At 39.4% G+C, this 15619-nt stretch overlaps 2 protein-coding genes across 7 annotated transcripts in view; one reads left to right on the forward strand and one right to left on the reverse strand.

Annotated features, from left to right (window-relative positions):
- The first annotated feature begins 791 nt into the window (after positions 1 to 791).
- On the forward strand, positions 792 to 12320 carry LOC122654548 (SUMO-activating enzyme subunit 1B-1-like). 3 transcript variants are annotated; one of them, XM_043848676.1, is made up of 11 exons: positions 792 to 816; positions 965 to 1073; positions 1192 to 1243; positions 2299 to 2494; positions 3517 to 3596; positions 3751 to 3867; positions 5317 to 5367; positions 6798 to 6864; positions 11696 to 11799; positions 11885 to 11992; positions 12093 to 12320. In XM_043848676.1, the coding sequence occupies exons 2-11, from the start codon at positions 991 to 993 to the stop codon at positions 12201 to 12203; spliced, it is 969 nt and encodes a 322-aa protein (XP_043704611.1). In that variant the 5' UTR covers positions 792 to 816; positions 965 to 990; the 3' UTR covers positions 12204 to 12320. The 3 variants fall into 3 exon arrangements, with proteins under 3 accessions (XP_043704611.1, XP_043704612.1, XP_043704610.1); XM_043848675.1 differs by lacking the exon at positions 792 to 816 and having other exon boundaries at positions 878 to 1073; XM_043848677.1 differs by lacking the exons at positions 792 to 816; positions 3751 to 3867 and having other exon boundaries at positions 876 to 1073.
- Positions 12321 to 14506: 2186 nt separating this feature from the next.
- LOC122654546 overlaps positions 14507 to 15619 on the reverse strand; it is a 31427-nt gene continuing 30314 nt past the window's right edge. For 3 of the 4 annotated variants that reach the window (XM_043848674.1, XM_043848672.1, XM_043848671.1), the window contains 2 exons: positions 14834 to 14878; positions 14507 to 14749 (listed from right to left, as the gene is read on the reverse strand). In XM_043848674.1, the coding sequence (XP_043704609.1) occupies positions 14558 to 14749; positions 14834 to 14878 (237 nt within the window). In that variant the 3' untranslated portion in view covers positions 14507 to 14557. Of the gene's footprint in view, positions 14750 to 14833; positions 14879 to 15300; positions 15373 to 15619 lie in introns of all 4 variants that reach the window. The other variant, XM_043848673.1, reaches the window with a different exon arrangement.

The raw sequence follows: 15619 nt of genomic DNA on the forward strand, positions 1-15619 counted from the left end.
GTAAATATGGATCTTTTTACTAACCTAAGAAATGATCCATTCCACATGGAATAAAAATAGATGGCTAGCACTATTTATTTGAGTCCTAATTTCAATAATACTTGTAAAAACATATAATTAAACCCCATTTTATAAAAGATGGAGTTTACCTTAACCCCTGGTGAAGGAATAATTCATTCATCATGGGCATCTACAAGTAAAGGGGTAGTTTTGACCCCAAACAATAAGGCATGGGAGTATGTTATGAGAACTTTGGCTCTAACACAGAAGCCAGATAGCTTGGCAACAAACCCCTTCCCCTTGCTCCCAATCATAAAGCAGTGTGAAATGACTGCCCCATGCCCCATAAAAAACGTTAGTCGTGTCATGTTGATTCTACTTCTGTGGATGCTCCTATAGGCACATGTGTTGGCGTAGGACTCACCTCCCTCTATTAGATGTACTTTACGACGAGGACCGACAGAGTAATTGAGAGGATAAAAATTCCTCACACTTCCTTTCAAGAATCCTCTCCCCTTATTTTATTGCATTTCAAGCATAACCTCAAACCTTATCCCCTATCGCCAATTTTGGATAGGGCAAAAGGGTCTTTTTGAAAGAAGGTTGAGAGAGGAAAACACTTACTGAGCACGCCGAACACTTTTCCTTTATTTTCTTGCATTTTAAACATGACCTCATCCCGTATACCCTGTAGAGCCCTGCAATAGTTCTAAGGTTTCCAGTTTTCACTCACTGACAGACAGAGGTAAGAACTGAGTTGATCACCCAGCAAAGCCTCTTCCCCTTCCCCTTGGGTTTAGTTGGGACGGTCAAATTCGTGTTCAGCCAGTGGGTTGCCCAGTAATCGTAGTGGGTTTTAGGGTTTTCATATTTCAGTCTTCATCGCCTATATACTGACTTTAACAACGACTTCCTTTTCTTTCTTCTCCCTCAAAACCTCAACTTTTACTGCGTTCTTATTCCCGAGGATACAACAGGTTGCGGCTGAAAATGGATGGCGAGGAGTTGACGGAGCAAGAGACTGCTTTGTATGACCGCCAGATTCGTGTATGGGGTGTTGATGCGCAGAGAAGGTATATTGGTTCTGTCCTCCTTTTCTTTCTTTTTTATTTCTATCCTGGTCTTGTAATTTTTGTTCTTTTCTCAATCAACGCCTTGTCCGTTCTTAATGTCATCGTTGTTCATTGACAGGTTAAGCAAATCCCATATATTGGTTAGTGGAATGAAAGGGGCAGTTGTAGAGGTTATTCTCCGACTTTGACTTCCTGATGTGATGTTCTCATTCTTGTTGCTGTTGTTCTTGGACTTTCTCGAGAAAATATCAAGTTTAATTGTGCAGCCGAAAGGGAATGTGGCAGCTCAGAATGGTGAACTATGTTCTCAAGGAGCGGAATTTAGAAAAACTCAATAAAAAAATCATTGAACTTTAAAAAAAAAAAGGTGTATCCAGTGCGCGAGGCTTCCCCCCATTGCCGGGTCTGTGGAGGGTCATAATGTACGCAGCCTTACCCCTGCTTTTGCAGAAAGGCTGTTTCCAGACGCTAATCCGTGATCACTTGGTCACAATGGAGCAACCTTTACCGTTGCTCCAAGGCCCTCCCTTTATTAAACTCTATTGCATCTTTTTATTGAAAAAGTACAATTAAAGCAGATTATGTGATATCTAACAAATTTTTTATTGCTACTAGTTCAAGAATAAATGAATGTAACATTGTAACATTAGAGAGATAATGAATATATTTCTCTTTCTTAAATGTATATCTAAATGTTATTTATATCTAAAAAAATTTACAGAAAGAGTGAGAGGTGGGTTGGGGTTGAAGATGGGAGGGGGAAAAAAGAGTCATTAGAATCCAGTGGAGTGTCATATTTGAGTTGTCCTTAATCATTTCAAATGGCAGCAACATACCTCTTTGTGATTTCTTTCTGTCCAAGAATCATAGGAACGATTGATTCGCGCGTGATACATTTTTTGTAGAAAAGCTTTTACCAATTCCAACAAATTTTCCTTTTGGATTTGTTGAAACTTGTTCAAATTAGATCCTTTCGATTTCTATATCGAAGATATGCTTTCGAAGTTTTTCCAACTTATTGATTGATACTAACCCTATATTCTTGCCCCTAAGAAATAATATGGTGTGCTTCATGCAATGTCTGGAAGAATACTTACAAAATTAACCTCAACGTTGGTGTTTTTTATTTATATACTAAACAGGTATCTTTACTCGCTCTTGATGTTCTCTACTCTGAGAAGCAGTGTTATTTAGGTACTCATTGAGATATTTATCATTGCTGCAGTTTTGCAAGAATATTGTTCTTGCAGGAATTGGTAGTTTGACCCTGATGGATAACAGGCCTGTTACAGAAGAAGCACTTTTGTCAAACTTCTTAATTCCTCCTGATGAGAAAATGTACAGTGGGCGTTCTCTTGCTGAACTTTGTTGTGATTCCTTAAGGGATTTCAATCCAATGGTCCATGTGTCAGTAGAGAAAGGTGAGTCGTTTATGGTTGTGTTTTAATTTTTCGATCAGTCAAACCCAGCTGTAGGTTTGTACACTGTAACCTTCAAGCTTACATAAAATCAGCAAGCTTGTATAAAATGTAATCAAAATGTTCTTATGTTGGACTGTTCTAGTTTCTAGCCTGGCTGTTGGTTGGCATGGAGGCCTGACAATATTACCATCAAGTCCAGCACACTGAACAGTTAGATTGATTAGTACACAATTTGCTCCAACATATAATATATTTAAAATAAATATTGTTGTTTGAGCACAAGCAGCATGGCTGGTATGATGGTCAGGGGACTAGCATATAGTGGTGGAGTTCTTTACTTTAAATCTTGCCATGAGCATGTTTCTGTAAAATAGTTTTTTTTTGTGACAATTTTTGCCAACTATCCAAAGTTTGGCAGTCCAACCATCTGATGAAACTGATCCAAAAGATCTGGTTTTGGGAGGTTTTGTTGACCAGTTAATGATTTTCGAAGGACATCTGGTCCTCAAAGTACAGACCATTCAGGCCCAGCAGCCAACAGTGGTCCGCAAACATTTTGGTTCTATAGCTTAAATTCTTCGAGTATGGATAGCTCTGTAACTTCTTTAGGTCAAATATGGTGTAGAAGGGCTCGTTTTCTTCATTTAGGAATTTCTCATTGCTTGGTAAAATCACTTCTATATTCTATCTATACAAGAAAGAAAAAAATCTCTAGACCATAATCTCGTCCCCTGGTCTGCTTATTTGAGGATGGAACCTAGTTGTGCAAACTAGTGCTATACAGCTCTTATTTGCACAACCCACCCCCCACGCCCCTCCAAAAAAAATTTTTAACATGAAACTGATCATTGGAGACCCCACAATCAATCTCAGGTTCTCAGCAATCGTGGACTGATGTATTATGTTGTATTGTTGACCTGTTTAAACTTTAGACCTGAAGAATTCCTACTTGGAACTTCAATATGTCTGGTTGTCAAATTATATTTTTGATATGCACTAAATTCCAATTTTTATTCTTACAGGTGATTTGTTGAGCTTTGATGAAGATTTCTATGACAAGTTCGATGCTGTTGTTGTCAGTTGCTGCTCTTTTACAACCAAAGTAAAATCTATATTCTTCTTTGTTCATATAAATAAAGTTAATGCTATCTTCTGTGCCCCATGATAATATTTTATTTTTTATTTTTTTTATCTACTTCTTATTAACAATTTTTTAATGTCACTTACTTTACTCTTACTGTATTATTCTATTGCAGAAGACAATCAATGAAAAATGTCGGAGGAGACCTAAGCGGATTGCTTTTTATACTGTTGATGGTAGAGATACATGTGGTGAAATATTTGTTGATTTGCAAAAATATAACTATATGCAGGTGATCATCTTCTCTTATTGTTTCTGTTTTTAGTTGTTGACCATGTGTTTTTTGTTCTTATTTGACAACTTTATGGTTTACTCTCCCTTAATTGTAATGTAGATTATGGAGACAGAAGATGTAACAAGTCTGTAAACCTGTTAATGGCTTTAGCATGTTGCTAAGACTTCTGATGCTGCTTGCTACTGTTTTGGATGTTAATATGTTTATCACGATATTTCTTTATTTTTGAGCTGTTGATTTGTTTAGATTTTTGTATTCGATTAGTGTGTTACATAGCATGTCTTGCTTTAAAATTTTATATTATTTCTTAAGTGACATTTTATTGGTAGAGATACACGCCTCCAAAAGGAGTCAAGAGACAGGATCCATTAGTAATAATAAATCAACATTGAGCAGCTGGACATAAAATAGATCTACACCTTATGGCAGTAAACTACTCCCAAGACAATGGATAGTGTGAACTACACCCTTTCAGTGAGAGATCATCAGCCAGTTCATTAAAATCCTATGGATCTCATTGGAAAGAGAAATCCACGCATGTAAGGGCCAGTTGAATCTGTGCCACACCTCAAATAGGCTCCTTTGAAGTATTAGTTATCAAAGAAATGATGTTGCCGAGTCCCCTTCCACAATCAATCTTCATAACCACATTGGATGATAAGATTGAAACTGGCTTTCAGACAACGTATTTTTTTTCTACATGTATACACTTTTACAGATTGGCACACATTTTGCCCAGGAAAGGATTTGTTATTACTGACATTTTGGTGTAACTAGAACAATATAATTACTTGAAAGTTATTTCATGTTGTTGTAAGCCCCTCTAGTTAATTTGAGTATCTAGAAGCAATTTGTTGCCACTTGTTGGCCTTTTAAGAGCTTATGCTGGCAGATCTAGTAAAAATGATGAACCAGATCCTTTATAGTTGAACAGATATAGGACGATTGATGGACTAGCCGAAGGAATTACTCGAAGGCTTGATCATCTAAACTTCCTGTTTAACGAGCTAATTGATTGTAGAAGGAAATTCTTTCATTACAACTTGGTCGCTTGCATTATATCAGAGTTCATTGATGATATGTTTTAACAACTGATGAGCATTGCTGCAATTTTTGGGTTGAACTGAAGTGCATTGATTTTAGCGAGACAGGCTACCAACGAACCAAGCAAAGACAATTATTATTGCGAAAGAATTTCAGAATTATTAAGAGGAATAAATAAGTGATCTGTACCAATCATATGCATTAAACGTTTACAGATATGATTGCTGCTGGCTTAACAGATTTGTTTATTAGTTTATGTTTAAATAATTGTGTTTTGCATGAATACAATTATGACTTCCATAGAAACGGTGGATTTTCAGCTTTTCTAGCTTGTTCCTGCTCATATTTTTTATGTCAACAATAACATAAATGAACTAGTGTCATTGTACATTCTTTTTGCAGAAACAGCTTGATAATACAATTGAATGCCAATTACAATATCCAAGTTTTGAGGTATACAATCAGATTGCCAGATCTTGTTTGAATGATTTAATTTTTCCTTGGTACTGTTTTCTATGGTTGAGTGCATGGTCCCACAATGTCATTTAGCATTTCCATTCAGGAGTTTTAGGTGCTCTCAACTCACCTCAACCAAGCGTTTTCCCAACTAAATGGGTTCAGCTATAGACAGGCCTGTTTCGCTATTAAACTGTGTTTAAAGGCATGTTTGTTGTCAACTCAACAACAACAGCAGCAACAACATAGCCTTATCCCAATTAAAAGGGGTCGGCTACATGGTTCCTTGCTCTCCAATCAGCTCTATCCGAAGTCATACTTGATGCAATGCCTAAGCTATGCATGTCTCTCCTCACCACTTCTCCTAGGGTTATTTTTGGCCTGGCCCTGGCTCTTTTGGCAACTTCCATCAGTATCAAATCACTCTTTTGAACTGGGGGCATCCCAAGGTCTCTGTTGAAAATGGTCATTCCACCTCAAAACGACTTTCCCAAAGTTTATCACATATCGGAGCTACTCCCAACTCAGTTCTAGTATGATCATTCCTCACTTTATCCACCCTAGTATTGCCACACATCCCTCTCAACATCCTCCTAGTTTGTTGTCAACTCAAATTCATTTATAATTATTTTGACATTTCTTCCCATGTCATTTCAGTCTGTCCCTTGGTTTTTTAAGTTCTCTAATGTGCATCACATCTACTTATGGTAGAATCACTTCTAAGTGTCAAGAAATTCAATATAAGAGTGGAGTCTTGGTACCTGGTATGTGCAGGGAGACCACAATAAACATTTTATAACTGATACAAGGATACCTTTTGGATGTAGGAAAAGGTTTAAGCGATATTGTAATCATCAATGAGTAGGTTTTCTCCTCGACCATTTGTTTATTTAACCTTCCAAAGAACATAGTTATAATTGGATGATTGTCATCATCCAGTTGGTATTTGGCTATACTGGTGTGGCATCATGTAGATCATTGTATTTCAGGAAAACACCACTTTATTACCAATAACCAAATTAATGTTTTAGCTTCCCTCCCGCACTATCATAATTCATTAGTTCCCGTTCTTTTAAAGTTGCATTTTGTATGACGAGAAACTTTCCTGTGCCTGGATAACTATTCCCACATACGAGGAATGCTCAAAGTTATAAAACATATGGAAGGGCCTTGAATTTCTTTGCTCTCTTAGGCCACTCATCTTGTTTTTCCCGACTTTTTCAAATAGCATAATTGAACAATGACAAGGTTACCAGCATGGGACAATTTTAGTTGTGGGACTAACCTACATGTAAAATGTTTGGCATTGAGCTATATTTCATGTGTTTTTAGAACATGCCACTACTTAGATTCGAATTTAGTTGAGTTTTGTTCTCCAAAGACTTGGTTGCCAATGAATTGTACTTTACTCATACTCTAATTCTCAGGAAGCAGTTGCAGCCCCTTGGAGATCACTTCCAAAGAAAGTGACAAAGCTTTACTATGCCATGAGAGGTGTGTTATACTGTTCATACTTCCATGTTAAGATGTTATGTACATTGCTTGTTGATTCCCCTTGTACATAGTATGCTGTGGTTGGAAAACGGGATTAATATTTGTGCACATGTCTTTGGTTGTGTCAATCCTTTGGCAATTATTGAGTTTTATATGCAACTTGAAACTATTTCAAGTGGAAGCAGTTTTCGTTCACCCACGGTCAAAGGAGAATTCTTTGATCGAGGGGTGCGGATGGTATGCAGAGGTTATCGGGGAACCATGAGGGTATTATCGACTTCTTACTATAGGGGGTAGAGCATTTATGACCCTAGATGGGTGTACTCCTTCACCTATAGTGGAGGAAAACTTCCATTCCAAGCTAGCTTCTATGGTTAAGAGGATGTGACAGACAACATAATGTTCACAAATGCCCATGGGGGGTTGGGGAGGAATATCTATGACATCCATTGTGAGAGAATGGTCTTTGGTGTTACAGTCTGCTTTACTCTTTGATATGGTTTGCTGTCTAGTGACCAGTATCCTCCATGGTGAACTATGTCGAGCTAAAGTTTGATAGGTGCTTTGTTGGAACCCTTGGTTATACAGTTCCCGAGGTGACTTCAGGGATCTATTAGTCACGGAATCGTATTGTCTCTGGACCATTTAGGCTCTCTATGGTATGATTTAAATTTAAAATTTTCTTTAATTTCTTGAAAGAAGTCAACAAATAGAGTTTTGGTTTAATAAATTGAAATTGTTTGGTTGCATCAATTGAAAATTTTCCATGAATAAGAAATTCAGTTGGTAACTTTTAGTTTTGACAATAGATCATAGTTGTCAAGGCGACCTAAGGCAGTGGAGTGGTGCCTAAGCGCTTAGGCGAACAAGTGCTATATTTTATTTCTCCTCTTTTCTGACATTATCTGGTATGCTACAACATATACCTTATATCATCAAAAATCAATATTAAGCCACATATCAAGTCATCAACTCTGGAAGGGCAGGCTTCTCTCCTATGCGGGTAGGCTTGAATGCATTAGATCAGTGCTTCAATCCTCTTACATCTATTGGTGCGGCATCTTTGTCATTCCTAAAGCAACCATCAAAGCTATGGAGTCCTTTTTTGCTACTTTCCTCTAGAAAGGGAAGGAATCCTCCAGATTCCTCCACCCGGTCAGTTGGAAATCTATCTGCCTTCCCAAATCCAAGGGAGGTCTCGGTATTCGCCGTATCTGGGACTCCAACACTGTGGGAATTCTGAAGCTTATTTGGAAAATCTCCACTAAGCATGACTCCATGTGGGTCCATTGGGTCTATTCCCATTTTCTCAAAAACGACTCCATTTGGACTGTCTCCATCCCCAAGGACTCCTCCTGGATCTGGCGCAAAATTCTCCACCTTCGTCCTTTGGCTATCTCAGCCATTTCCTCCTCTATTGCTGATGGATCCTCCATATCCTTATGGCTTGACCCCTGGCACCCCAATGGAGTTCTCTATAACTTCTTTAGAGCTAGGGCAAATTACTCCTCCAGGATCCCAAAATCAGCCCCACTTTCCTCCATCATTTCTCATGGCACTTGGTCCCCCTCCCTCCTCCCTTACCCCCCCCCCCCTCTCCCTGATCTGGAATTCCCTCCCCCCCCCCCCCTTGGTCTTGCAGACAAGGTTTCTTGGCTTCCCTCCAACAATGGCCTCTGTAGCTTTAAATCTGCCTGAAACCTAGTTAGGCCTCAAGTCCTACTGTCCTTTGGCACAAGCTAGTCTTGTTCAAAGGCCACATCCCCCGCCACAGCTTCCTTGCCTGGAGAACCCTTAACCTTTGCCTCCCAACCCAAGCCTTCCTCTCTCACAGAAGAATCTCTGTCCCCCTCTCTTGCATTTTCTGTTGAAATGGTTCCGAAGACATTGATCACCTTTTTTTTCGCTTGCCCGTTTACTTCCACCATCTGGAAAAAAGCCCTTTCGTTCATCTGGCCTCGCAGCAGAAGTATCCTCCCCTTCGCACGAGAGTGGCTTTGGTTGGTCATGACTTTTCCTGGATGCACCACTTGCGACATTATTGGCAAGCTTCTGTTTGGTGCTACACTCTATCACATTTGAATGGAGAGGAACCTTAGGAGATGGACCTCCAACTCTCACTCTTTTGACTTGATTTGGAAAGCCATCTTTTGGGATGTCTCCTCTAAGCTCAGTTTTCTGCCTCACAAGGCTCTTTTGGATTCCCCAAGGAACAAGCATATTGTTGTTTCCTGGGGTTTAGATAGTGCTCTGTTACGCCCCCTTTCCCCCCCTTAGTTGGGATCGGGGTCTCTCTCTCTCCCTCTCGCCCCTCTCGGGCTTTGGTAATTTAATTTTTATTCACCAAGCAAAAGAAGTCATCAAAAATCAACATTAAGTCGCGTCAAGTCATCAAAAATAACATCAAGTCATCAAAAATCAACATAGAACTAGAAGACTGCAGAACTGAATAAGCAATCTATTGAAAGTTTGGTTTACCAAAAAAAAAATCTATTGAAAGTTTGAAACAATCAAAACATACATTTGGTTTATACTATCCTTGGAAATGATCATTGTCCTGGTGTACCCACTCTCACATTTGGTTTATAGTATTCTTGGAAAATATGATCTTATCTTCAAGTAATTAAATTGCTCTCGATTTAGACAAATGTTCTTGTTCTCTAATAAGTTTGACTTGTCAAATGATTTAATTTTTACATAAGATTTTTTGTATTAGGTAGAGCACAATGCAGTTTTCCAACAAATCCAATATTGCTTAAATCTGATTTATATTGAAGGAATTATGTTCCGGTCAAACCTTATTTGGTGTGTGCGAATGCTGTTTAAAATCACCCCGAATGAAAATAAATTTTTAAACATCAAAATTCAAAACAAAAGATTATTTTACCACTCTTTTGATTATTGGTTTTGTTTTGGTAATAATAAGATTCATAGAATTTTTAGATTTGAGAAAAAAACCCAATATTTGAAAGTTGAAAATTTTGCCTATGATTGAAAATCTAGTTTTTGTTCTTGAACTGGTGTTTGGCTTTTTATTATTTTGGAATTTGATTTTTTAAGTATTTTTATTGGATTCAAATAGGGAGTATTTGTTTGTTAATGAATAATATCTAAAGTAAATGGAATTATATTTGGAATATATAAGTCCCAATCCTGGTTCGATACCAGTAAAACCAGAGCCTTGCACTACTGCAACAGTCGCCTAAACCCCAAAAAAATTGCCTGGATGCGAAGCTGGCGCCTAGGCGACGCATTGACAACTATCCAATAGGTCATCTGCTCTTCCTCTTGTACCAAACCAAGCATCCAATGCTTTCTCTGATAATTCTATCAAACATCTTCCATGGATCTTCAACTTGAATCACTTTGGCTGGTCATAAGATGGATTTAAAAGTATACGATGACAATATGTGATTGATTATCTGAGTCGCAACTCTTTTCTTCAGGTTGTCCTGTACAGAAGGGAAAGCCTTAGTCACAGAAGGGGCTACATTCAGTAACTGAGTTCCTTTGTTTGGATAATCTAGTAGGTCTGAACAGTGATCAAGCCTAGAAAACAGAACCTCATGTCAAACAGTGGAGCTGAGAGGAAGTGAGGTGGTAGAGCTGATAGGGTGTGGGCCGGGACTGCTAAGTGGGGTTGGGGTGTAACTGTTGAGAGGGAGGTGGTGGAGTGGGAGAGTTGAGAGGGGGTGGGGCAGAACTGCAGAAAGGGAGAGGTTGGGGCAGAAAGGAATTACCCGAAGGAGGGTTCATAAAAGCATCAGTACGAACGAGACACTTTATCCACACCAGCCGTAGATTGAAGGTGTGAATCTGCCAAACGGGGCGGCTGCCCAGCAAGAGAACTATCCCGCACCAAGGCCATACTGCTTTCTTTATCCCACTTACCAGTAGTCCGTGACCCACCAGGTGCTAGAGGTAAGCAGTCGATACAGTACTTGTGTCTTGAGAGGAAAAACAGAGCTGGGGTGGGGCTGGGATGGGGAAGAGGGGGGGCGGCGGAAGGCCATGGTGGAATTGAGGGAGGGACTGCAGAAAGGGGTGGGTGGGCGGGAGAGTTAAGAGGTGGTGGGGCAGGAGAGAGCTGAGAAGGGGGTGGGGTGAGATGGTATACTGGTAAGTCCGGTTGACGAGCGTGCTTAACATACCTATCTTCAGTGCAATGAAGCTGAAGAGGGGAACAAATGGGGCTTTGAGGGCAATCACTCAAGCATCAGTCACATGGGATGCTTAAGGAGGAGCAATGTGAGTTTGGAGTCGAGGAAGGTTTCCAGTGAACTAACGGTTTAAAATAACTTTTGTATCAAATGACATTTTTGCCCATGATTTGAGCCATTGCAAACACGTGCTCATGAATCCTCATTGCGAAATAGATTTGAATTGAATTCAACAAAATAAGTGAGAATAGCTCTATTTCACGGTTTTGATGAATTTGATTTCAATTTCTAATAAATAAGGTGAACAAATCATACCAAATACCCTAATTTCACCAAATCATACCAAAGAGAGCCTTAGTGTAGTAGATTCTCTGGGAAAGGGCCTTGCATATATCTTCATCGTCCCAGGTCCTACGTGAATCATTCACCAGGTCAGGTTTTTGGCTTTTAGCAGGTTGCAGTATATGCAATGTATCTATTGCGATATCTGTCTACACCCAAGTGCTTTAGACTCCAGAGCTGTGAACCTGACAAGCTATTATAGGTCATCAATTATGGTGGCTCACGGTTTTCCGTTGTACAATATGGAAGCTTTTTTTGTTTTTTTTTTACGTCCATCTTTTTCAACTATGCAAAGAAGTAACTTGTTTAAATTGTCTCACTTTTTACAGTGATAGAAGGGTTTGAAGAGTCCGAGGGCCGTAATCCTGGTGAAGTCTCAGTTTCAGATCTCCCTAGTGTTTTGAAGATGAGGAATGAACTCTGCAAGGCTCAGGTAGGTGGTTTGGCTGTATCTTGTTTGCTTCCAACAAAAATATCTTCATGTTCTGACACTAATCACCCCTCCCAAAATATGGCAGTCATTGACTGAATCTCATATACCAAATGGTCTCCTAGAAAGATTGCTGCTGGCAGGTACAAGTGAATACCCTCCTGTGTGTGCAATCATTGGGGGAATTCTTGGCCAGGTACCAACTGCAAATCACGTCATTCTCCTCTCTCCCAATTCTAATTTTATTTTCTACTTTTCAATGGTTGCAATTGATGTTGGTCCATCTAAATTAATAGGAGGTCATTAAAGCAATATCAGGCAAAGGTGATCCCCTCAAGAATTTCTTCTTTTTTGATGCCATGGATGGGAAAGGCATAATAGAAGACATATCAAACTCAAACCACTAGAATCTGAACATTATTGTACGGAGAAGCATTGAGCTATTTTAAGGTGGGGATTGGGATGTAAGTCTTCATTTGTAAGTAGTTGAACTGCATGAGTGCCGCCCTTTTGTCATAGATTCAAGTAGCTTTGCCAATTCTTTGGTGCAAGTGCAACTGATTTGATATGTGTGGCCACTCCATAGTTTCAAAGTGATGTCTTAAGAGTTTTCAAGATTAATGTAATGGAGTTGTCATACTTGGATTTATATATTCATTTCTTGTTTTCTGCATTTCTCTATTCCAGTTCCAGGCCGAAAAGATCCCATTTTAGTGCATCAAAAGCATACATATGGTTCTCATTTGAAAAAAGAAAAGGTATCCAATCCTTTTTTGTTTAACCACCATGTATATTAACATCCTTTTTTTTTGAAAAATGATGTTTTTGATCCTGTATTGGTCCGATACATATCAGTATTGGTATCCAATCCTTGGTGGCCATAGCCTCCTTGATGTTTGGCGCATATGAATACCAAGCAAATGTAGACGTTAAGATCAATGGGTTCTGACATTTGAGTGCCGAACAGATAAACAGTTCTCTGTTCTGGTGAGAGCCAAGCTCTCTCTCCAAAAGGGAAAAAGAGAAGACGGCATGGAAAGATCATCACAAAAGGAACTGCAGCAGCAATTGAAGTCTCTGGAGCAGGACTGGAATTCCTTAAAGCAATCCAATGTGAGATGAATTAAGGGAAGGAAGCTTCTCGACTTGAACTTCCTGGATGTTGTGGGGAGGCATTCTGATATTAATATCAGGAGTGGAGAGGATATGCGCAGTGGCTGTTCTTCTATTTTGATTCAAGCCAGTTAAGTGATATCCATTTGCTTCTCTTCTTCTTCCGATGAAATTGATGGTCATGGTGTTATTCCTTAAAGATGATAGGGATGGATCCTTTCTTCGTTTGTTAATGCATAATATCTAAAGTGATATCCATTCTTTTTTTCAGCTTCTTGTGTCCCCGCAGACTAAGGGATGGCAGGCGTTCGTGGGAAGAGACATTCGGAGAGGTTTGGATGAAAATGGAGAGAGATGGAAGGCGTTGCCTTGCCATTGTTTTTACGTTATTGTGGAGCTTTGAGGGAGTGGGAGATCTGCAATCTTTTTGATTCCGACATGAGATCTCCCACTGAACGCACACATTCTCTCTCTCTCTCTCTCTCTCTCTCTCTCTCACGTACAATATTAAGACCTCTCACATGTGCATTAAACTTGAAAAGAAGGTAAATAATATTTTCATATTCCTGTTCTATTTTATGGGGTTTCCAATGCAAAAAAAAGATCTCTACAAAAAAACAATGCCAAAAAAGATTTGTGTATGAACTGTTTGCATAGAAATGTGAGTAACTTCACCGTATGGGTGAAGCTGGTAAAATCCTGAAAAGAGTTTATACATGATTAAAATTAGTTTTACAAGCAACCATAGATCAACCTTTCTATATGAACTGCCTTCTGGATCTAATACCAAAGCAAAAGTTTTCCTCATCCAGTGGACAACTTAGGATTTTCCCATTGACAATTTATCAAATACCACAGCTAAACTCAAATTATGTTGTATCAGGAATATTTTCTACCGTCCAAGTATAAACATATTGGTATTTTTTACTTAGCATTTTCAGTCATCCATTTATTTCCAATGAGTTACAATTTTATTACAGTATTTTTAAGGTGGTGTTTCCATTGGCTCACTCCATATCGGTGGAAGCTTGAAATGCCATCAGGGGACTTGCGGGTCTTAACTATTCACCAAATTTCCACCCATTAGACCTATCTCGTGGTAGATATCCTTGGTTTCCCTATATTTCATAGTGAACGTGCCATATAAGAAAAATGCTCCCAATTATAAATAAACAAATAAAAGAAAACCATATAACTAAAATTAACAATATCAATATGTAGAAACAACCCCACCCCCCCCCCCCCTTGTTTTTATTTTTCCTCCATAACCCCCTTTATTGCCATTATGGAGGGGAAGTTCTTGTGACCATATAAAAATTATGATCTACAAAATTTTGTGCCTGGTCCTGTTTTCATGTATATGGCAAACACTCTCAACCTGACGGATCCATACAGCATTAATTCTAATGTATAAAATATGGGAAAAGGCTGGGCACGCCGTCGAGCTACCCACCCTTGTGTCTGTCTCTCTTCCCCCCACCCTCCCCCCTCCCAGTAAAGTAACCAACCTGTCCCCGTCCCCCCCCCCCCCTCCCATGTGCCTGTCACCCACTAGTTTACCCGGAGTGGGAGACGTGCCCAACCCTTGCTCATAAAATATACAGATAAATTACGATCAATAGAGGGGGTGAGTTGGCCTGAAAAAATACTACTTGAAGGAGTAAGTCGAACTGTGTTTTCTTGGTAGAAAATATGCATTCAATCCAGGAATTCTCCACCCAGCCCGACTGGAACTACTCGTAGATTCATTGCTGTTAACATCTTCTGAATTTTGGATCCCATTATAAATTTTGGGAAACGTTGATGCCTCAATAGTAGCATTTGTCATTCCTTGAAGCTCCTGAAACAGAAATGTCAAGAGTTACATAATTAATTCACATTGTCAGTAAAAGAATGAATGGGAAAACACACGACATAGGCTAACCTTCAGACCCGAGGCTGACACAGCACCCTGCAGTGGTCGTGAAACCTGTAAAGGAACTCGAATAAGGAATATTACATTTCATCCTTTACAACAACTTGAGTCTAAAACAAGGCAGGAATTTTCTTTCTTAAGTAAAACTTCCCACCAAATCTCAAAGAGCAGAAAGAAAATGCCACGATTTTAAGGGTCCCCAGAAGGAGATTTTTAAATGGCTATTAATCCACTCAAGGCAGATTCATTTAGCTCATTCAATCTAAACCTTTCTGGACCAGTTGCCATATTTTGGGGACACCCGAAGAGCCAGCCATATGTACTTCGGGAGACATCCGACATTTGGAATCACCACCAAAATGGTGGATACCACTTCTGCACATGCCACGTGCAAAGTAGTACGCATAAGAATGGCAGTGTACTTTCCTCGTCTCAGTTTATTTCTCTTATCCTTTTCTGATGGCGAGTACACTAACCTTTGGAGGTTCACTAGGTGCAGATGGAGATGGTGGTTCCGATGATATAACTCTGGGCGGCAAAGAACTCATCCGCTATAGCAAAAATGACAAACACACAGTTTCAGTTAGAAAAACTACCAATTCAACAGACTAGGCCAATTGAGGTTCATGAGGACTAGCACTATGGGGGGGTATTTCCCTACAAAACCCAACGAAGGCTACGTTGTGTGTACACATGGGGCCTTGGAAAGGTTTAAAAGTTACAAATAAAATTCCAAAGCCCACATGCACACACTCAAAGATCCTCTGTAAGGGTTTCATAAGGAAACCATTCACA

Source organism: Telopea speciosissima, chromosome 3, assembly GCF_018873765.1.
Source record: "Telopea speciosissima isolate NSW1024214 ecotype Mountain lineage chromosome 3, Tspe_v1, whole genome shotgun sequence".
Taxonomy (NCBI): domain Eukaryota; kingdom Viridiplantae; phylum Streptophyta; class Magnoliopsida; order Proteales; family Proteaceae; genus Telopea; species Telopea speciosissima.

Excerpts from the sequence above, each read along its gene's own strand:
- LOC122654548 (XM_043848676.1), top strand. The coding sequence starts at position 991 with ATGGATGGCGAGGAGTTGACGGAGCAAGAGACTGCTTTGTATGACCGC. Across the intron at positions 6,865-11,695 it reads GCTTTACTATGCCATGAGAG|TGATAGAAGGGTTTGAAGAG; the intron begins GTGTGTTATACT and ends CACTTTTTACAG. Across the intron at positions 11,993-12,092 it reads TTGGGGGAATTCTTGGCCAG|GAGGTCATTAAAGCAATATC; the intron begins GTACCAACTGCA and ends CTAAATTAATAG.